General features: G+C 40.3%; 2 protein-coding genes across 2 annotated transcripts; both read right to left on the bottom strand.

Moving 5' to 3' along the window:
• Window positions 1-635: 635 nt before the first annotated feature.
• LOC132858577 (olfactory receptor 2AT4-like) lies at window positions 636-6,908 on the bottom strand. The gene is made up of 3 exons (XM_060888959.1): window positions 6,823-6,908; window positions 6,357-6,603; window positions 636-1,622 (listed from the first exon to the last, which is right to left on the bottom strand). Exons 1-3 carry the CDS (start codon window positions 6,906-6,908, stop codon window positions 636-638), a joined length of 1,320 nt encoding a protein of 439 aa, XP_060744942.1.
• Window positions 6,909-18,250: 11,342 nt separating this feature from the next.
• On the bottom strand, window positions 18,251-21,823 carry LOC132858575 (olfactory receptor 2AT4-like). The gene is made up of 4 exons (XM_060888958.1): window positions 21,796-21,823; window positions 21,506-21,641; window positions 21,000-21,126; window positions 18,251-19,237 (listed from the first exon to the last, which is right to left on the bottom strand). Exons 1-4 carry the CDS (start codon window positions 21,821-21,823, stop codon window positions 18,251-18,253), a joined length of 1,278 nt encoding a protein of 425 aa, XP_060744941.1.
• Between the last annotated feature and the right edge of the window lie 459 nt (window positions 21,824-22,282).

The raw sequence follows: 22,282 nt of genomic DNA, 5'->3' as shown, positions 1-22,282 counted from the left end.
CCCAGGAAAAAATATAAATAATAAAAATGAAAAAATAAATAAAATAAAAATAATCTAATATTATTAATAAAATCACATTGACTAATATTGTATTAAATCAGAACAATAAAATTTATTCTTAAATATATGTAAAAAAAAAAAGCTAAATTCAAAATGTATGTAAAAATATATATTATAAAAGCTAAATCAAAAATACATTGAAGTGTGTATATTCAACCAATCATACTTGTAACTTAAGCTATTTAAAACAATTAAATGTTTACTATTTCAAATACCTAAAACATTTCCAACAAAAAAAATAAATAAAAAAACAAAAAAAAATCTCTGAAGCACTGAATTAGTTGCAGTAATGCTCATGACCCATATACAAACTGAAAGAGCCACAAAGGTGCGAGCATCAGCTTGATTTTGTTATTTTGCTGTGCAAATATAGGTACATAAATTGTATTGTAATCTATCCATTCGGTTTCAATACAAAACATGTCATAAATGATTACCAAACATTATGACTGATTAATCAGTTCCAACTAATAGCATTTCTTGTATATTGTGTTTAAAAAATAAAAGATTTATGTTATGTGATTGATCAATTATACATAAAATGTATAATATCTTTAAGCAAGATGAAATTTTCTTCAAGGTAAAATTGTTTTTCCATTTACCCTCAACTGCCTTTGCTTCAATTTCCTCATTATTGTGTCTTTAATTTCTTTGGTCCTAAAGCAGTAAATGAGAGGATTAATGAGGGCAGGGAAAAGACTGTACATCAATATCATTGCAATATTAAGGTTGGTTTCAAAACGAAATCCAATAGCAAATGCCATATACAAAAAGCTTCTGGGGAGATAGTACAGACAGATAATTAAAAGCTGTGGAGTACATGTTAAAAAAGTTTTATATCGTCCCTCTTTAGTTGCTATTTTCATGACTGAAATAATGATGGCCACATAAGAGAATATGATATAAAATAAAGGACCCCATAGTACAGCCATAGCAACAGACGTAGTAGTGACTCTCAAGGCCGTTATGTCTGCACATGCTAGGCTAATTACTGAAATATAGTCACAGTAGCAGTGACGTATAATATTTGGGCCACAGTAAGGCACACTAAGGGCTAATGAAACAGTTCCAGCAAGAATGAAGAAGGTGACGATCCAAAACACTGAACAAAGAATTACAATACTGAAGTTCCTAATCAAAACTGGATATCTTAAAGGGTTACATATGGCAACAAATCGATCAAGGGCCATTAATGCCATAAGAAATGAGGTGCAAGTCCCAAAATAATGAACAAAATACATTTGTGCAGTACAACTATTAAATGACATGATATCAGACATCCAGTACTTAACAATGATTCTGGGCAGAGTTGTAGTTCCAAATCCAAGATCTGATATTGCAAGATTACAAAAGATGATGTATGTTGGCTTCTGAAGACTTCTTTCACATGCCACAAATATGAGGATGAAAATGTTCCCAGATGCCAGCATCAGATAAATAAAGAGGAAAAAAGTTCCTAACAATCCATAATACTCAGCAGGAATTCCTATAAATCCTTGTAGGATAAACTCAGGTATGTTGGTGGTTCTGTTTTTGTACATCGTGTCAGAATAGGTAGCCATCTGACAAAAAAGACCATAATTGTTTACAATATATTGTACACAGGTATAAGTTAAGAATATTTTTTGGTTAAAATAAATTTATCATTAAATGAAATCATATATGTATATTTAGAATGTGCAAAATGCAATACTATTGTATCAACAGCATTTGGATCATACCTTCCCTAAATTTTATCCAGGCTCTTACAAAGCTGTCCACAGACTAAGGGAGGAAGACTTGTCATGTCTGGATTTTATTGACTTACTGTTGAGACTTTGAGCACATTTGGACGTAAGCATTAACATCTGATAACACCCTTAGAGATTTTATATCACACACACACACGTTTTGTTTTGTTGGTCTTTGTATTTGTATTTTGCATCTATGTAAATATTGTAATTGACTGTTTGGATAATAAAAAAAAACCCAAAAAAACCCCCCCAAAAAACAAAAACGTATTGGCAAACTCTAACATTAGCTAAATAGAATTATTAGCTTAAAACCAATATTACAAGTTCACTATTTTAACTGATTAAGTGAATCCAGATGCTAACTGTTTTAATAAGTCTTAATAAGTAATAAAGATAATGTGTTCATTTAAAAAAAAAAAAAGATAGAAACACTTTCTTCCAAAACTACAGATTTACTGATGCAGCAGATAATAATAATAAATATTAAATGTAACGAATTTAATGTACTGTAGTTCAGGTAGATGTTTAGGTGGAGTGCAGATCAATACACTAATATTAATATAGTGCTGGTTCCCATTGCTGGGAAAAAGTGGTCACAGTAAAGAGATTTTTTTGCCCCAGACATTTCCAAAGACAGAAAAAAAATAAAATTTTATGTTTATTGGCTTGACCAGTCAGACTAATGATATAATAAATATCTTATAAGTGACATAAAAAGTGATTTATGCCACATGAATGAAATAAGTATACATCATGTAATAGATGAAACTAAGCAGCTTAACTGAGTGATGCTCTGTTCTAATGATCCTCAAGAGGAGAGGAAATGATGATGATGATGATGATGAAATGGATTATTCCTATGTTGTGTATTCTTCTGTCAGTCAGTGAGGCAGGGTAATGTGTCTACAACATATCTCACACTGTTTAGAAATGATTATGAACCATGAATCTGGTGAATGTTCTGCTGCTGGATGATTAATAACATGTAGAACATCACATTTACAGAATAAGAAAATGCTTCTGGCTTTCTTTATATATACAAATTTTGTATCACTTTCTCAGTTTGTTATTCACCATAATAAAATATTCAGGGGCAAACTGTATTTTAAGAAAATGAGAAAATAACAGCTTTGTAAAGACTCTGGCAAGAAAACTGCAACTGTGTGAAAATATTTAACTCTGTTTCGCATTTCATTTATTTGTCTTGTCAATAAATCATTTTCATTCAAAAAAAAAGAAAAAAAGAGTTTATATTCTTGCTTTATTCAGACTGCAGGACTGCTTGAGTTGGAACCACAACATTTCCATACATATTCAGCATTCTTATTGCTATTAAAGAACAACTATTTTGATCTGTCAGGACTCTGCCCGGACTTTGGCCATGTGCCTTTTTGTTTATGTTCTGTGTTCACGTGTCTGCCCCACCCTTTTCCTCCCCGTCTCTGCACACCTGTCCCTCATGTCTGATTAATTATTTGTACTATTTATTTGAGCCGCGTTGCCTTGAGCAGCGCGGAATCCTCTGTTGTCTCCTGTTGAGTCCTGTTGCTAGTCTGTGTCCAGTCCATGTTTCATGTTTTTTAAGTTATTAAACCCTGTTTCTGTTGCGCTATACTGCACTTGGGAAAGTTTTTATCCCCGTTTCCATGACATGATCAAGTAATCGGTAGAAGTGTAAGTTACAGCCAACTTTGCTTTTAAATGTACATTTATCAAAATGTTCCTTTAATGTAGATTTTTTACAGCTTGACATATTTAAGCTATAATTTTATGATGGTCTACAGATATGTTGAATGTAATATATTTGGAGCCTTTTTTTCTAAGACTATCGACAGATCACTCAAGTTACGCACATAATCAAATGTTAAACATTGATGTTGAAGAGGGATTTCTTCAAGGCAAATTTAAAAACAATTGGTCTGAGAATTTGTGTACATTTTCGGGAATTATACTGGGCTTGTGTGTTGATGGGGTGTGTGTAGAAGAATTCCTTCTGAAACATGGTCACATTTGTAGACATAGTTTTTTTATAAACAAGACTGAAAGTTAATGTTAAAATGGTTTTTTTGTCAGGAAGTGAGGTAATATCTAATCATTATATGTGTAAAGAGAGAACAAAAAAGTTCTTTCTTTCTTTTTGAATTTTGTTAGCAAAAAGACACTGACTCTCAAGCAAGAGCACACAGCAGGGAGCCAGGCTCAGCAGTGGAATGGAAATAAAATGGAGACGATTCGGGCGGAACTATTGTTTTTCTATCCTCTTTTTTCTGATTCTGATTGAGAAAGAAAGGAATCATATTGATGCTGCTGAGCTCTAGCCATGCTCCTGGGAAAAAAGGGCCACCTACTAACCCCCACCACTGCTGGCTGGGCTGCCTAATCTAGACTCCAACCTATTGCACTGCTTCTTTGGCTGAGAAAACTGTTAAATAAAAGTGTCTGCGCTATTCTTCCGTGTTCCTCTCCCTGATCCCGGCCGCGACTCTTAATGCCACCTCCTTAAACTGCCGGCGGAGGATGATGTGGAGGTGTATTTGGACACTTTCGAGGGACACTTCCCTTGGGCTGGCCCAGGAGGGACTGGGCCAATGTACTCACCTCTTTGCTCATCCATAGAAAGCTCAGGAGTAAAACATGGTGAAGCATGAGATCCTCATCCGCTGCAGTCTCTGTCACTGCTACTGGCAAATTCCATAACTGGCGGTATCACCCATCGAGCAGTCCCTGGAGCCAAATAGATGACCTGCTGCAAATCATTTGACAATAGTTCCAGTATGACCACCTTTTGGCTAATACGATTATATTTCGTTTCCTGTGTGTGCCGATATCCAAGGGGCAAAAATCAGTTGGATGGAAAGGGCCGGTCAACCCTAAGGAGTTCCTGAATGCTCATAAATGTGCCACCTCCACCCTGGAGATCATCCGCGATGCCTGACGGGACTTCCAGCCAAGCTCCTGCTGCCCCTGACCGCAACAGACATTCAAGCTGGTCAGGGAGAGGAGGAAACGGGAAAGCCGCCCTGTCCCAGGACCGAATAACAATCCCATGCCCACTAAGCTGTAGCGCATGCTTCCACCTAGTGGCCACAAACAGTTTCTTGTTGGAGGTGGGTTGCATACAGCCACTCAAAGTGGAGATCAGTGGCCATACTGTGTCTGCTCCTAGATTCCAGGAATTCCAGTAATTGTGTGGTCTTGTGTTGTAACAGTTATAATGTTACAAGGTTTGAATTTTCCATCCTGTCCTAAAGAGGGCAACAAAGAGAGAAATGGTTTTAAGGTATCTGGCAGCATAGATGAGGGAGAGAGGGGGTGAGCATGGTGAGCACCTTTTTGATGTACCCTAGCAAGATGTTAATCTCAAGTGTTTGAAAGTTTGCAGAGAAGCTCACAGAGGACTCTGTTATGGAGCTTTAAAGGCACATGAAGAAGGAAGATGATGCCTACTTCTTTCCTGGTTTGCAATATGAAAAGGGAATGTATTTGTGGTTCTGGGATCTTACAGTTTTTCTTGATTGCTAAGACCCATTTCTTGAAAGCTGCTCTCCTTTTCTCTAAACTGTGAACACAAAACCCAATTCTCAAGCTACATTCACAAAACCTCAGACTCTCCTTGCAAAACCAAACTTTCACCTCAAAACAGTTCAATCTGTGCTCAAAACTGAACTATGTTGTCAAATCGTGCCCCAAGTCAATCAAAATTAAAATCACTACAGAACAGTCACTAAACACTACGTAGAAAACACAATGCTCAGAACATGAAGCTGGATAAATAAATGTTTATTGTTCACTGTAGGCTAAATGCATGTTGCAAAACAAAAAAAACTGCATTTAGCACTTGTACAAAAAGACAACACAGAAATCTTTTGCATTTACACGTAGCACTTGTAAAAACAAACAGAAATCTTATGCATTTGCCACTTGTGTACAGTAAGCCCATGTAAAAATAAAGTACAAAAATACACAAATAAGTGCATTAATCAGCCACAGCATCGTGTCTCCGTACTGGGTCAGGCCACAGGACTTCATCCACATCACAGGCCACATTTTGTCTGGCCAGGCAACGGGGGAAAAAACCCCTGGCATGCCGTATCCAGGCTTGGCATGCCTCCACACCTATGTCACCACAGGCAAGTCCCATGGCTTGCAGGAGATGTACCCTGGTGTAAGGTTGGCGTTCATATACCTTCCACCGCCATGAGGAGAAGAATTCCTCAATGGGGTTTAGGAAAGGGGAGTACGGTGGAAGGCAAAGAGTGATAAAACCTTGGTTCATATTGAACCACTCTCTAACCTGGAGGGCTCTGTGAAAACTCACATTGTCCCAAACAACAACAGAGATGGGATGCTCATCCTGCTGCCCTAACAGAGCATCTCGCATGTGATTGAGGAAAATGAGGAGCTGGTGAGTGTTGTAGGGCCCCAGGTTGGCATGATGGTGGACAACTCCATGATTGCTGATTTAGGCCACTACAGTAAATCACTACTTCAGTAAACAACATTGAATGTGTCTGGATATATACCAAATTGTACATACTGGAATCTTTGCTCTTTGACTCTGACTGAGTTGTGATCAAAGGGCACTCTGTATAGCTGTTTCATGCGCAGTCTGTTGCGCTTGAGGACACGATCAACAGTAGAGAGGCTGACACTGTTGATACCCTCAAAATTTACATGGTCCTCAATGATCTTCTGCTGAATTTCACTCAGTTTAATGCCATTGTTCTCACGGACCATATCAACAATTAGGGTCTCTTGGTGTGGGGAGAACATACCTGTCTTCCCACCCCCATGTGGCAGTCTTTCAATTCTACAAAAAGAGAACATGGAGTTACAAAAAATATACATGGAATACTAGGCCTACAAACAGTTAGACCAACCCTCCATTACAATACTACAGTACATTGGTACAGTAATGTACTGAAACATATATTTACTTACAGTATACTGTGGTACAGTATATAGTATGTCATACAGTAATTGCTGTCAACATTTACATACTGTATTATAATGTCAAAAAGGTAATTACCTGTTCTCTTCTCTAAATATTCGGATTATGGTGGACACAGTGAATCTACTGATGTTTGGTTGTACCCTTTGTCCAGCCTCCCTCATGCTCATACCATGGACAAGAACATGGTCAATCACAGTAGCTCTGATTTCATCAGATATTACTGTTCTTTGTCTTCGCTGACCACCTCGACCTCCTCTCACACAAACTCTTCCTCTCAGACTTCTATCCATTGTAGGGTCTCGCAAACCAGTGCTCTCTGAACTGGCTTGCTGTATATGTTCCCTCACATTATTAGCCACAAGTGTGATCAATTTTGAGTTGTTGTGTTCAAGTGGTGACACCTGTGCTTTAATTGTGTTTGACTTTTGTCACCTGTGCTCACCATTATGCAGCACGGGTGCATCACAATGAAAATGTGTTGGCAAGTTGTGTCTAAAGAGGTGGAAAGTGCTTATGGTTTTGCCAAAAGTGTGATCGATTCAATCAGTGGGTTCAGGCAACTGAGCATTTGGTTCAGACAATAGGGTTTAGAGTTTTAGCAATTTATAGCAAACTGTAATGGCTTGCTGGGACTTTTTCAAGACTGGTTTCGTATACTTTTTATGCTACAATCTGTCTGTAATTGTTGAATTTTGTTGCAAGTAATTAGATTTGTTATTCATAATACTGCATTGAGTTTCCTTAATGTGACAATTGTTACTGTTATCATTCAGCGATTCAATATATACTCATTGTTTTCACTTCCTTATGGGGACTCTTATAGTTATTTTCAACACAATCTACTAGAAATAGCAAATCTCAATTTATGTAGCATATTGTCTGGAATGAAGGTGAGACCATTACATAGTGGTGGCCCATATGGGGCATTTTCTTTGTAGGATTGTTGTTTAATTAAAGAGTCCTTGCTGCCATGGCTGACCTCTGTTCTGGTGTGGGGTTCTGAGCTTCTGAGCTTCATCCAGATTTTACTGCCGGACCATTTGTTACCAGAAGAGAGTCTGTAGGACAACTCATTACTATGTTGAGTAGCCCCTATATTGGTGATTCTGAGTAAGAACATGAGGCAGAGGGTGATAACTGTTAAGCTTATGAGGATGACATCAACCGTCCTCCTCCTCCACCGACGCCAGAAAATTAGATAAATGTTCAAGACATGGTGAAAGGTCTTACAAGAAGAGTCTTTTCTTTGGAAGAGCAGTTAAAAAACTGTATGCAGACAGTGAGTGGGATTGTTAGCAGTGACCAGTTGGAAAGTAGATGCAGAGTATGTGGATAAAGAGGATAAAATGTTCTATTGTATTGAGAGAGCATGTAAGTGGGTCAAAAAGGAGTTGGAGTTAGACATACAAGAGCTGGTTAAGTCGATGGTTGATCGCCTTGCTAGATGCGATGTCCAGGTGGACATGGAAATCAACACTTGCATACCCTCAGCATCTACTCCAATGCATCAGAAACCAAGTTCACTTTCCACCCATGCAGACTCTTATATTTCCAATAGAACTTTTATTGTGCAAGGTAGTCATCCTTCATGAACACCTACATCCACCTCACACCATCCCCTTTTGATATTGAGTTCCCATGTTCTGGTAAAGGTGGGGCTGATGACCCTGTATCCTATGTTTAGAAATGTGAAGAATATTTAGGTCTACGTCCTCTTTGTGAGCTAGAGTTGTTGGCCACCATATCTTATGTGGTAAAAGGTACAGCAAAAGCCTGGTGGACAGCACAGAAGAGAAATGTAAGTGTATAAAAGCAGTTTAAAGAAGTTTTTCAGGTCATTCTTGACTGAGGACTACGAGGCAGAAGCTGCAAGAATGCTGAGGGAAAGGAGACAAGGAGTACAAGAGAGTATCCGTGACTTTGCCTTTTAGTACTGTGCTTTGTGCCTCAGATAAAGGAATTATATGCCTGAAAAGTAAGTGATAAATGCTATTCTAAGGAACTGCAACCCAAGGCTTGCCAGCTTCAAGGAATGATGAAAAATTGAAACATTGAAATATTTCCATGCCATGCTCCACACTGGGAGTACCTTTTCTTTGATCCATGAATCTTGTTGGAGGCAGTTGGAATCTAAACAGAAATGGAAACCTAGTGGAGGGCAGAAATTTTTGCTAGCTAAGTGGGTTTTGGAGCTGTCTTGACCCAGGAATATGAAGGAGAGGAATGTGTTGTAGTGTATGCGTCCAGATTACTTCATAGTGCTGAAAGAGCATACTCAGTGTTTGAAAAGAAGTGTCTTGGTGTAATCTGGGCTGTGGAAAAGTGGTGACCTTACCTTGAAGGACAACGCTTTCAGATTATCACAGACTATGCAGCTTTATCTTTGGTCATCAATCATCCAAAACCATTCTCCCGGTTAACACGGTGGACCATCAGGCTCCAGGATTTTGACTTTGAGGTGAAGTACTGTAAGGGGCAATGTAATATTGTACCTGATACCTTGTCTAGAGGTAAGGATGGTGTAACTTGGCAAGCAAGGCTTGCTGTATGCAGAGCTCAGAAAGTGTATGATAATCATGCAAGCCTTCAGATTGACTGGGATGGGTTAGCTGAAGAGCAACAGTAAGACCATGAAGTCAAGGAAATTATGGCCAAAGTTACCCTTCAAATTGACTGTGACCCTGAAAAATCCATTACACCATTGAAAATGGATATTTATCCCATAGTGTGCTGAGCCAGAGGGAAGGACAGAAATGTCAGTTAGTCATTCTGATGTGTTTCCGGGAGAAACTTTTAAAGTTTGTTCATGATAGTCCTCTGAGTGGACATTTCCGATGGTTGAAAACTCTACTGCGGCTGCTAGGAGTTGCGTACTGGCCCAGTATTTGGAAAGATGTATGCCAACAGTACAAACCACGCATCACTAAATTGTCTGGAAAGCTACAGTCAAACCCAGTGGTGGAGCCTGGGCATATGCTGGGAGTAGATATTATGGGGTACCAAGCAACATGAATCTTCTTGTTGTGGTGGATTATTGCTCCAAATGGGTTGAAATGTTCCCAATGCGGACCGCTAAAGCCCCGCAAGTGGCTAGAATCTTTGTTGAGGAGATCTTTACTTGCTGGGGTATCCCTGTCTATCTTCTGTCCGACAATGGGTGGTAGTTCAAAAGTTGACCACCGCTTACCACCCACAGACCAATTTGACAAAGCGAATAAAACCATACTTTGAAGATGATGATGGCATCTTATGTAAAAGATCACCATCAACATTGGGACTGGTGGTTGCCAGAAATCAGATTCAGCCTGGCAAGAAATTACAGGATATACTCCAGCAGAGATTGCTCTTGGGCATCATCTTAAGGGTCCTTTAGAAAGAACTGTACCAACACCACCTCACCCAGACAGCCCCACCTATGAGTTATTAGAGAGACAATGAGAGCTTGTGGAAACCATGAGAGAAAAAGTTGAAAGAGCTCAGCTCAAACAGAAGTGGAACTATAACCAAAAGAGGAAGGTGGAGGATTTCCTAGAAGTAGATCTGGCCTGGGTTAGGGCTCACCCTTTGTCCAAGTCAGGAACGTCACGTGGAAAAACTGGCAGCAAGCTGGAAGGTCCAGCTAATGTTTGTAAATGTAAGGGTTCTGTAAATTATTTGATTTCATTTTTGGATACCCCTTTGGTGGTTGACATTATTCATGTTCAAAATGTAAAGCCTTCTTTTGGTATGGAAAATTCTTCCAGTGAGAAAGGAAGTATGTAAGAGTTATTATGTTAGAAGGAAGTAATTTTCCATCTTGTCCTATAAAGGGAAAGAAAGAGAGAAATGGTTTTAAGGTATCTGGCAGCATAGATGAAAGAGAGAGGGGAAGCATGGTGAGGGAGTTTGTTGAGATGGGGAACGTGCCTGGAATCATATGGTGTTCTGGAAGTTAAGTGAACTTTGCATTTAAGTTGTTTCTCTGATATAGAAATGCACCTTTTGATGTACAATAGCAAGATGTTAATCTAGAGTGTTTGAAAGTTTGCAGAGAAGCTCACAGAGGACTCTTTAGAGGGCTTTAAAGGCACATGAAGAAGGGAGCTGATGCCTACTTCTTTCCTGGGTTGGAATGTGAAAAGGGAATTTATTTGTGGACAATGATGTACACCACACTGATGGCTCCTCTCCAGGTGAGTCCCCACCCCCAGATAACCCATTGTCTTCTGTGTTCCAACAGGCTATTCAGGAGAGGAGCTTTGGGAGGGAACATAAATTGGATGACTGGCTGAAGCACTGCTGGAGTCAGGTGTTACTGGTAGAAGGGGAGAAGGCAGACCCCCTTCATCCACTACCGTCTGCCTATGTACTTCCTGGTAAAGAACGGCCTATTGTATCACCACACAGAATGCAGCCCTGTGCCCTGCTGGTCATTCCACGACACCACACATCCCTTCTCCTGCACCTGGCCAATATACACCCACTGGGGGGACAACTAAGCTTGAAAAACACAGTGTAAAAGCTGTGGGACCATCGATTTTGTCCAGGATATGCAGGCGTGCATCAACAGGTATGTGCATACACACAAACTTATCACATTAACATTTTGAAAAAGTGGACTGCCCCTGGACCTGCTGTGTCTGTGTTTGCTTCTCCTGTCACAGATCCCCAAGAGTTTTCAACATGTGTTTGGCCTGCCACTTGCTCTTCTGTTTTTTCATGTTGGTTTTTGATACCGTCTCGTCGTTTACTGTGTATGATCGCACCATGCTGATGGAATTGTGTTTTACAACTAATCGCCTCTTAAATACCTGGTTCTTTAAACCACCCCCGCCACTGCTGACATTAATTCCTCCTTTCCTGAGACGCCCTCTCTGTCTGCTACCAGGCAGGAAGCGCCGCAGAAGATGCGGTCGGAGAGGCGGGTTACATGTCAGGCTGAGGACTTACCTGGATTCTCCGTCTCCGAGGCTTCAAGATCAACCAGGATCTGGCAATGCTGGAAGATCGCGGGAATGCTACCGATGGCTTTGGCCAGTTGGATCCAACACTGGCGTTCCATGTCCGTGTCCCCGCCACGTTGAAACATCCACGTGGTGTTGTGTCCAAGGGAACCTCCGTCCATTTCCTCGTGTGACATTGTCACCTGTCAACTTGTCCACTTTCGCATGGCACTTTGTAACACCAGATCGCTCAATAACAAAACATTTGTCCTCAATGATGTCATCTCCTCTCACAATTTGGATCTGTTTATCCTCACCAAAACCTGGCTTCCCCCAGGTGACATCAGTGCCTTTTCGGAAATCCTCCCCTCTGGTTATCTTTACCTAAACACGCCGCGGCAAATGGGTAGGGGCGGGGGGATAGCCACCATACATAGACAGTCCCTGAAGTGCCACCAGCTGTCCACTAGAGGGTATTCCAGCTTCGAGTTACAAGTATTTGTGCTTACACTACCCTGTCCGATTTTATGTGCAGTGATCTACCGGCCACCCAAATTAAACAAGGATTTTTTTAATTGAGTTCTCAGATTTTCTGACAGAGTTTCTAGCAAAGATTGACAATATTCTAATCTGTGGTGACTTTAACATTTATGTTTGCTGCCCCTCTGATAAACCTGCTAATGAATTTAAGGTGCTTTTAGACTCATTAGATCTGGTTCAGTCCATTTCCTGTCCCACCCATAGGTTAGGTCAGACTCTTGACCTTGTTATCTCTCGTGGGGTGATTGTGTCAACTTGTGAGGTCATGGATTTTCCCATCTCTGACCATTCTCTCATACGTTTTGATATTTGTGCTGTTTCACCTGCACCAACATCTACTGCCCCTCATCGTTTTCACATTATTACCTCATCTACAGTCAATGATTTTGTTGCTGCTTTCTCAGTTTCTGATCTCGCCTCTACTGCTGAATTGGCATTGCCTCTTTGTCTGGACCGTTTCCTCGCCTCCTTCCATACCATCTACTCCCAGATTATGGACTCTGTTGCACCCTACAAGGTAAAGTCGACCAATGGTCCATTGGACCCCTGGCTCAATGATACAACTCGGGCCTTCAGGTGCCAGTATAGACAGGATGAGTGAAAATGGAAGAAGGATAGGTTGCAGGTGTCGCTGGAGATGTTTAGAGACACTCTTGCCACCTATCAGTGTGCACTGAAGGAAGCTAAAGGACAGTACCTTTCTGCTCTCATCAATAGCAATAGCCACCGCCCTGGAATTTTATTCAGCACTATCAATTCTGTCATAAATCCGGTCTCTGTCACCTTGAATGATGTTTCTGTAAACACATGCAATGCATTCAAACAACATTTTTTGAATAAGGTTTTGTCTGTTAAGCAGACCATTATATAAGACACTGTTGTTGCCATGTCTACTCGTGCGGCACAATGTGTGCTAGAGAACTTTAACGCAGTTACTCTGGCGGACCTCAATAAAGCTGTCCACGAGTTGAAGCCCACCACCTGCCCTCTAGACGCTGTTCCTGCCAGGATTTTGAAGGAGGCTGTTGACATCATAGGTCCCGTCCTTCTCTCCTTCATAAACAGCTGTTTTAGGGTGGGTACTGTTCCTGCTGTTAGACCGCTGCTCAAGAAACCCAACCTTGATCCCTCCATACTATCCAACTTCCGCCCTATATCGAACCTGTCATTTCTGTCTAAGTTGATGGAGAAGCTTGTTTTCACCCAGCTTCAGTCTCACCTTCAACTGCACGGCATTGGTGATACATTTCAGTCTGGTTTCAGATCGAGACATAGCACTGAATCAGCATTATTGAGGGTCCATAATGACATTCTTGGAGCCTTGGATGGTAAAAGCTCTTGAGTTTTGGTGTTACTGGACCTAACCGCTGCATTTGACACCGTGGATCATGCCATCCTCATCTCTCGTCTTCATGTTGTTGGTCTGCAGGGTACGGTGCTAAATTGGTTCTAAATCGTTCTGCATTGGACCCTTTCCATAATTGCCTTCAGGATATCAAACAGTGGCTTTACCAGAACTTCCTTCATCTGAATGAAGAAATGACTGAGTATATCCTGTTTAGCCCTTATTCACCCAGCAGTTCTCTTAGTTTTGGTCTTCTAACACCTCAGTTTGCACCTACCATGCGTAACCTGGGTGTTATTTTTGACAAAAGCATGCACTTCAATAAACAGATCAGTGCAGTAGTGAAGGCGAGCTGTTACCAGCTAAGACTACTCAGCAAGGTCAAATCATTCTTTTCCCAAGCTGACCTTGAAAAAGCTATACATGTCTTCATCAGCTCGAGGATTGACTACTGTAATGCTCTCTACACTGGACTTAATCAATCACTTCTCAATCGGCTCCAAATGGTACAAAACGCGGCAGCACGTCTTCTCTCTAACACTTCCAAACGCTCACACATCACCCCTCTCCTCCTCTCGCTGCACTGGCTTCCGGTGGGGTTTAGGGTGGAGTATAAGGTCCTGTTATTTGTATTCAAGGCCATCAATGGTCTGGCCCCGGCCTACCTCGCTGATTTAATAACGATCTACCAACCAGCCAGAACTCTCCGCTCCTCTGGACATACCTCTCTGGTCATTCCCAAGTACAAATACAAAAAGTTTGGAGGCCGGTCATTTGCTGTCCAGGAACCAAAGCTGTGGAACACACTTCCAGCACACATACGATGCATCACTGTGCTGAGTGTTTTTAAATCGTAGTTGAAAACTCATTTATTCATAGAAGCTTTTAACATGTAGCCCCTGATTCAACTGCTATTTTATGTTCATTGTGTTCTTATATTTTATTGACAGCACCTGTCAATAAAATATAAGTTTTACTGTTTTACTGGACAGCACCTTGTGCTCCTTTTGGTTGTTGTAAGGTGCTCTATAAATAAAATTTGATTGATTGATTGATTGATTGAAGAAGGTGCCCTGGTGGAGAGGGGAAATGATCTCACCCCAGGCCAACGGCAGGACCTTATGGAATTCATGGACCAATTTGCAGACATCTTTCTGTCCAATGGTCACTGGCAGTACTGGGTTCTTCCTTTTGCCCTGCATGGGGTGCCTGCCGCCTTTCAGCACCTCATGGACATTGTCCTCCGACCCTTTCAAACCTTTGCAGTAAGCTACTTGGACAATGTCGTCATTTACTCTTTCACGTGGTCAGACCACATGTTCCATCTGGGGGAGGTTCTGAGAGCCATCTGGAAGGCCGGGCTAATGGCAGATGTGACATAGAAGGGACAGCCAGAACAGGTACAGTGGGCAGACAACACTGAGCAGGTATTCCTCCACCTCAAAAAGGCCCTTACCTCCCACCCCATGTTCAGGATCCCTGACTTTGACCTTCCTCTCATCCTACAAACTGATGCTTTGGAGACCGGGCTGGGCACTGTGCTCTCAAAAAGTTCAAATGGGACAAGCACACGGTCCTCTTCATCTTCAGGAAGCTGACCCCGAGAAGAACTATGTGGCAGTAAAATGGGAAGCTCTTGCAATAAAGTGGGCCATTGAGGACCTGTGCTACTACCTGGCAGGGAGGCATTTCGCACTAGTGATGGATCATGCCCCACTACTCTGGATGGCCAAGGCAAAGGACACCAACGCTTGGGTAACTTTATGGTTTCTCTCTTTGCAAGACTTTCTGTTTCAGGTTTAACACACAGCCAACATATAAATTCCGACAGCTCCTCACAGCCCTACCACTGCAAGGTGGGGGCTCAGAGCTAATGGGGGATTGTACACAAAATGAAATAAAAGCCGCTCTTTGCCATAGAAATCCCTCTGTGAGAGGAAGGTGATGAACGGAAGAGATTGCTCAGCACCAATGTCAGCTGAATCAGAGTGCAAAGCGGGGAGGAAATACTCCCATCAAAAAGACGGCGGCCAATCAGGAGCACTGCTGAGGCACTTCAGACGATTTGGTCTCTCTATGCTATTTTTTCAGATTCCTCGTGAGGAAGAAAGGAATCATCTTGATGCTGTTGCCCTCTAGCCACGCTCCTGGGAAAAAGGTCCACCTACTCAACCCCACCGCTGCTGGCTGGACTGCCTCATTTCCTTAGGCCTGAAGGCCTCACCAAAAATGCCTTAAGTAAATTTTAACCTATTGCACTGCTTACTTTGATGAGAAGATAAAAATGAATTCACTTTGTTTATTTTCTTGTGCTCATGTGCTATTCTTCCGGGTTTTGCCGGTAAAGGCAGGGTCTCCGATTTTTGAAAGCCAATGTTGACATATAAAATCACCAAAACAAACATGCCCCTAACTCAAATGGGTCCCACCCCTGTATTGATAGCTCTGCCCATACATATATACGTAACCCAGTCAACTAATGGAAAGAAATGTGTCTATCATAGCTGAAGGGAAGAACAATACGATTGCAGATAAACAAACAAGCGAAAATGACACACAAGCATAATCATGCAAAGGACAGCATATATTAGTGCTGTGAAACAAAGCAAAACCAACGTTACTCACCTATCGAGAAGGAAAAAGTAACCTCTGCGTCTTAAGTAAAGTTGGCCGCATATTCACAGATTGGAGTTTCCCGAGTCAATAACTAGTGAGCTAAACGCTGTTACTAGCACAACGCGGTTGTAGCGGCCTCTCTACATTGCTACAACAGAAAAGAGGTGTTATTTGTGTAGTAACAGCGTTTAGCTCAGGAGTCATTGACTCGGGAATCTCCAATCTGTGAATATTCGGCCAACTTCCTGCTCCTTCAGTTCTCTCCAGCGCTGGAAAGCTGATCCTATATTAACATGGGTCCTACTTCTTGCCTTATCGTAAGCCTTTCTTCGCTTTCTTTCTTTGTTTTTATCCACCATGTCAATGTTAAAACCGCTTTCTGCTAATGTCACACATGCGCACTGAACACTCCACCCATATTGACAACACCCGCACCTTACTGCTCATTGGCTACATGTTTGTTTTGATTTTAGTTTAGTTTTCATCCTGACTCAGTTTTCTGAAGCATTTCTCAAAAATCAGAGACCCTAGCTTTAAGTAACTTACAGTAAACAAAATGTACAGTGCTGAGGATTGAATGCATTTAGTATAATAGTAGTGGAGATTGTGTACTGGTCCTGACACAGAAAGGGTTCAGTATTAAGATGCATAAAAGCACATATAGGTGATTTCCTACCTCACTGATTGATAATGGTCATGCAGTACTATATCGTTAAACTTAAACTTTGACTGATTAAAAAATTGGAGGCCATGACACTGCCGTTCTTCTGTCACCAACTGGGGTCAGAGTACCACTTAATTCAAAGAACAAGATGACTTCCTTAATAGGCCATTATAATTATTCTGTACTGTTTTGTAGTTGGTGAAGGCTTGAATGGCCACAATGAAAATGAGTGCTTCCAGTCATGGATTTTTATTTTTATTGGTTTAGCAAATAGATGCATGCAAGAAAATAGTTTCACATGATGTTATATGACATGAAATTAAGTGTACATTTTCAGTTTAATGTTATTTAGCTGAACCTAATCACCTATAATCTATCAGAAACTATAAAACTATATAGCATTTTAAATTTACAATAAAGGTGAAATATTTACAATTGTCCTTTCTCACAAATTCTGCTTTTATACATTACAAATGTAATAAACATTTTCAGGCAATAATGAAAGTAAAAACTTGAATAATAAAACCAATCATATACATGTCAGGGGACCAAAACAAACGTACTTAATAAGGACCATGCCCTGATTTGATTAAAACAAACCTTGGACATCGATTTTTGAGAGGACCAGTGATCAGATTTCTGGAACATTTTTTATAATTGTAGACATTAGTTATCTCTTTGTAAAAGGACTACGTCAGCTATTTATTTATTTATGTTATTTTTTTTCCTGGTTCCTGTGCATTAATGCCTATTCACAAAAAAAAAAGTTTTTTGGGCTTGGCACTGGAAGAAAAAAATATGCACAGCTTGTAATAATAATAATAATAATAAAAATAATAATAATAATAAATTAAGCAACATCATTAATGATATCACATTGATTAGTATTTCATTAAACAGAAAAATAAAATGATTAAATTATTTAATAATGAAATATACTCAACCAATCACCTCTGTACCTTGTAATCATAAATGTAATTTAAGCTGTTTAAGGAAACTAAATATTTAGCAACTAAATATTCATAAACATCCTAAAACTAATTAAAAATAGCAATACAAACAAACAAAAAAAAAACACTGAAGTAATGAATAAGTTGCTCATGACCCATTTACAAATAAAAAGAGCCACAAAGGTGTGAGGCTCAGCTTAAACAGCTTGTGCAAATTTTGATACATAAAATATATTGTAATATATCCATTCAATTTCAAACAAAATATGTCATAAATGATTATCTTTATGAATGATAAATCAATTCCATGTCCAAAACATTTTCTTGTATATTGTATTTAAGAAATCTAACATTAATAGCAATGGCAGGTTAGGATTTATATGTTACATATGATTAATCAATTATACATGAAATGTTTTGGAGAGGAAGTCTATTCATCATATATCTAAATAAGTAAAAATTTCATTTAAGTTAAAATTGTTTTTCCATTTACCCTCAACTGCCTTTGCTTTAATTTCCTCATTAATGTGTCCTTGATTTCTTTGGTCCTAAAGCAGTATATGAGTGGATTGATGAGGGCAGGGAAAAGACTGTACATCATTACCAATGCAATATTGAGGTTTGCTTCAAAATAATATCCAACAGCAAATGCCATATATACAATACTTCTGGGGAGATAGTACAGACAGATGATTAACAGCTGTGGAGCACAAGTTAAAAAAGTTTTATATCGTCCCTCTTTACTTGAGATTTTCATGACTGAAATAATAATGGCAACATAAGAAAATATGATATAAAATAAAGGACCCCATAGTATGGTCATGGCAATGGAAGTGCTAATTGGTTTTGTCGGCGTTATGTCTGCACATGCTAGGCTAATTACTGAAATGTAGTCACAGTAGCAGTGACGTATAATATTTGGGCCACAGTAAGGCACACTAAGCGCTAATGAAGTAGTCCCACCAAGAATGAATAGACTTACTATCCAAAGCACTGAACAAAGAAACACAATACTTGAGTTCTTGATCAAAACTGGATATCTCAATGGGTTACATATAGCAACAAATCGATCAAGGGCCATTAGTGCCATAAGAAATGAACTGCAAGTCCCAAAATAATGAACAAGATACAATTGAGTGATACAACTATTGAATGAGATGATATCAGACATCCAGTACTTAGCAATAATTCTGGGCAGAGTTGTAGTTCCAAATCCAAGATCTGATATTGCAAGATTACAAAAGATGATGTATGTTGGCTTCTGAAGACTTCTTTCACATGCCACAAATACAAGGATGAAAATGTTCCCAGATGCCAGCAACAGATAAATAAAAAGGAAAAAGGTCCCTAACAATCCATAATATTCAGCAGAAATTCCTGTAAATCCTTGTAGGATAAACTCAGGTATATTTGTTGTTCTGTTTTTGTACATCGTTTCAGTAAAGGTAATCACCTGACAAAAAAGAGCATAATTGTTTACAATGTATTTTACATAGGAATAAAATTAAACATCTTTTTTGGTTTAAAATAAATGTTCCATTCAATCATACAGTATATGTATTTTTAAAAGTTACAAAATGCAATAATCACTCTATCCACAGAACTTGAATCATACCTTCCCTAAATTTTGATCCAGGCTCTTACAAAGCTGCACATAGTCTAAGGGATGAAGACTTGTCTTGGGCTTTTAACGACTCACCGTTAAGATTTTGAGCATGTTTTGACGTAATCATTTAAATCTGATCAAGCCCTTAGAGAATGTATACACTCATACTCTTTTCCAGACTGCATGACATTCAATCCAGACCAATGATTTATCACTACTACATTTCCATAAAAAATCTGCATTCTTATTATTAACAAAACAATAAATTTTTATATATCTATATAAACATTGCTTTAAAATGTAAATTTAAACATTTCTTTAATGCAGCTTTTTTGACAGCTTGACATATTTAAGCTATTATTTCATGATGTTTTAGCAGATAAATTGTATGTAATGTATTCCAAATAGATATAAAAGGGGCAAAACCAGTCTCAAAAACTAGATAAGATAAGCATGTGCATAAAATATAATGGCTTGTTATGTTCATGCTTAAACTCAGAGCAAAATTTCACAAACACTGAAAGTGAGAACAGGGAGTATTGAGGGATTGTGCCTTGCATATAATTATCCCCTCCATAGTACTTGACAAACGACAAAAAAGTGCAGTCTCCGTAGAATGCATTACTTTGAAGCCAGACCAGACCAGAAGGATTTTAAAAAGAATAGAAAGAAGTGATAACATTCTGTAGTTACTGATGTCTGAAAGATCCAGAGTAGGTTTCTTCAGGATGAGAATAAACCTTACTCTGTTGAAGGTAGTTTGTACATGTCCTGGAACATTGTGGAAGGTACTGGATCCAGTGAGCAGGTGGAAAGATGGCATTTCTATTATCTCTTCTGTTGCTAGATTTGAAAAATGTAACAGTGAAGGTAAAGGGGTAATATACACCAGGTTATATATGTAACCGGGTTGCCTGAGAAGGACATGAAATGCTGCATCAAGGCTAATGCTATGGGAATGCTTCTTTGAGGAAGTTGTGTGCACATGCCAATTTAATGGCTAGGAACAGAAAGTCCATGTACGCTAATATGTGCCAGCAAGTCCATATAAGGGCATCTACATCGCATTACTAAAGCTTCTATTTGTCTGAAGGAATTGCGAGCGGATGCCCGGGGTGTGCAGGGTGCCTCATAGGTCTGTGTAATGGCCTCTACTACCCAGTGTACCAACCACTGTTTAGAGACTGGATTGTCCCTGTTCTGGCTCCCAAAGCAGACAAGCAGGAAGGAGAACTTATGCCATGAGTTTGATCAGTGAAGTTTGACAGGGTCTGCAGATCTCACTCTTTTAAGGAAGACCAAGGCTAAGAGCATAGCCATCTTCAGGGTCAGAAACTTTTCAGAGGTTGACCCCATTGGCTCAAATGGAGGTTCCAGCAGCCCTTCCAGGACCATTGAGAGGCTCCAGGAAGGAAGGCCTCAGCCACCTGACACCATGCATAAAATGAGAGACAAAGGTGCCAGTGTTACCATAGTGAACAGTGGGTTGCCTCCTTGTAGGCAAACATATCCAATTCTGCCCAGCTGAAAATCTGCCTCGGCACCTGCCATGACAGGAAAAATGCATCCAAAATGTGCTGGGATGAAAATTACCCTCAGGGAAAGAAACCTGGTCTCTGCCCACAGCAGAATCTGCTGTGGCAACCTGAACAGAAAGTGTGAAAGCAGACCGCGTTGATGATGGATATAGGAAACCACTGCAGTCTGTGTCTGTGTGCACTAGCACATGGTAGCCCCTGAGGCGTGGGAGAAATTGTTTCAATGCTAGAAACATGACCCTTATCTCCAAGCAATTTATGTGCTATGAAAGATAAAAGCCCTTCCATAGACCCTGGGAGGGGTGGCCGTCCAAGACCTTTCCCCAGCGCACATTTGAGGAATCCGTTAAAAGAGCCTTGCAATGATGACATGCCACTAGAGTGGGACCCAAGGTCAGAAACAAAATACTGGCTGTAAAAGCCAGAGTCTCGATCTGGGAGCGGAAAATGTTCTACAGCCCCTTTCCTCAGAAGTGAAAAAAGTTCCTCTTGGAAAAACATGGCCTGGTGTTTGCCAATGACCATGGGCAACACACCCTGAAATGGAGGTGGACAGGAGGTGAACTGGATCCTGTACCCTTTTACTATGGTACTCAGGACCCACTGAGACACAGTTGGAAGAGGTTCTGATACTTCCAGATTCCGTGAAAGATTTGTCAACCTTGCGCTGATCTCCCTGGAACCCTGAAACAGCACACTGGCAGGTGCTGACACTGGGTATAGATTTGCGCAAGGAAAAGAAGTGGGCACAGACCCCACTGATCCCCAAAATGCCAAAAGTGGCAGGGCAGGAAATTGGGAAGGTATGCTGCGTAGAATGTTTTTGGAACCCTAGCCCTCGGGCATCAGGATTTCATCCTGGCCCACCTGGCAGAGATGACAGACATAAGGTCATGCCTCACCTGGCCTCCCTAGCCTTTTCGGGGTGGCTCGGGCCACAACACTCCCGCTGTCAGGGGAAAAAAACAGACCCAAACACGCAGGGGTAAAAACAGACCCAAATGCAGGATAGTGTAAAAATAAACAGATTTCAGTCAGGACCACTTGAGTCAAAATAAAGACAATTCTTTGACATATTTAAATTTTTCATTTGCAAGCTTATAAAATTTACATTTGGTGGTATGGCTCTGTTCTCAATTCCCCATCCTTTTCATGTGCTCCATGAAAGCTAGTCAGGGAACAGCAGTAGCTTCGTGGGGGGACAATCTCCCATTTAACTGGGAAAGCAGGAAGACAAAATCCCCCATTTAGAACAGAGCCTGCATCAGTGACAACAGAATGACACTGATTAAGTTAATGCAAATTTTCAAGGAGGAGCTAGGGGAGGTGGGTTGCAGCAATGCAGAGGAAACAG

This window comes from Tachysurus vachellii, chromosome 15, assembly GCF_030014155.1.
Source record: "Tachysurus vachellii isolate PV-2020 chromosome 15, HZAU_Pvac_v1, whole genome shotgun sequence".
Taxonomy (NCBI): Eukaryota; Metazoa; Chordata; class Actinopteri; order Siluriformes; family Bagridae; genus Tachysurus; species Tachysurus vachellii.
Note: the sequence above shows the minus strand (reverse complement) of the source record. Positions and strands in the feature narration are given on the sequence as shown.

Coding starts and splice junctions, on each gene's coding strand:
- LOC132858575 (XM_060888958.1), bottom strand. CDS start 21,823: ATGACCTTATGTCTGTCATCTCTGCCAG. Junction 21,127..21,505: donor CTGAGTACCATAGTAAAAGG/GTACAGGATCCA, acceptor CCCACGCCTCAG/GGGCTACCATGTGCTAGTGC. Junction 19,238..20,999: donor CTGCTGTGGGCAGAGACCAG/GTTTCTTTCCCT, acceptor CTTTTTTGTCAG/GTGATTACCTTTACTGAAAC.
- LOC132858577 (XM_060888959.1), bottom strand. CDS start 6,908: ATGAGGGAGGCTGGACAAAGGGTACAACCAAACATCAGTAGATTCACT. Junction 6,604..6,822: donor ATATTTAGAGAAGAGAACAG/GTAATTACCTTT, acceptor CTCTTTTTGTAG/AATTGAAAGACTGCCACATG. Junction 1,623..6,356: donor TGCCCTTTGATCACAACTCA/GTCAGAGTCAAA, acceptor CTTTTTTGTCAG/ATGGCTACCTATTCTGACAC.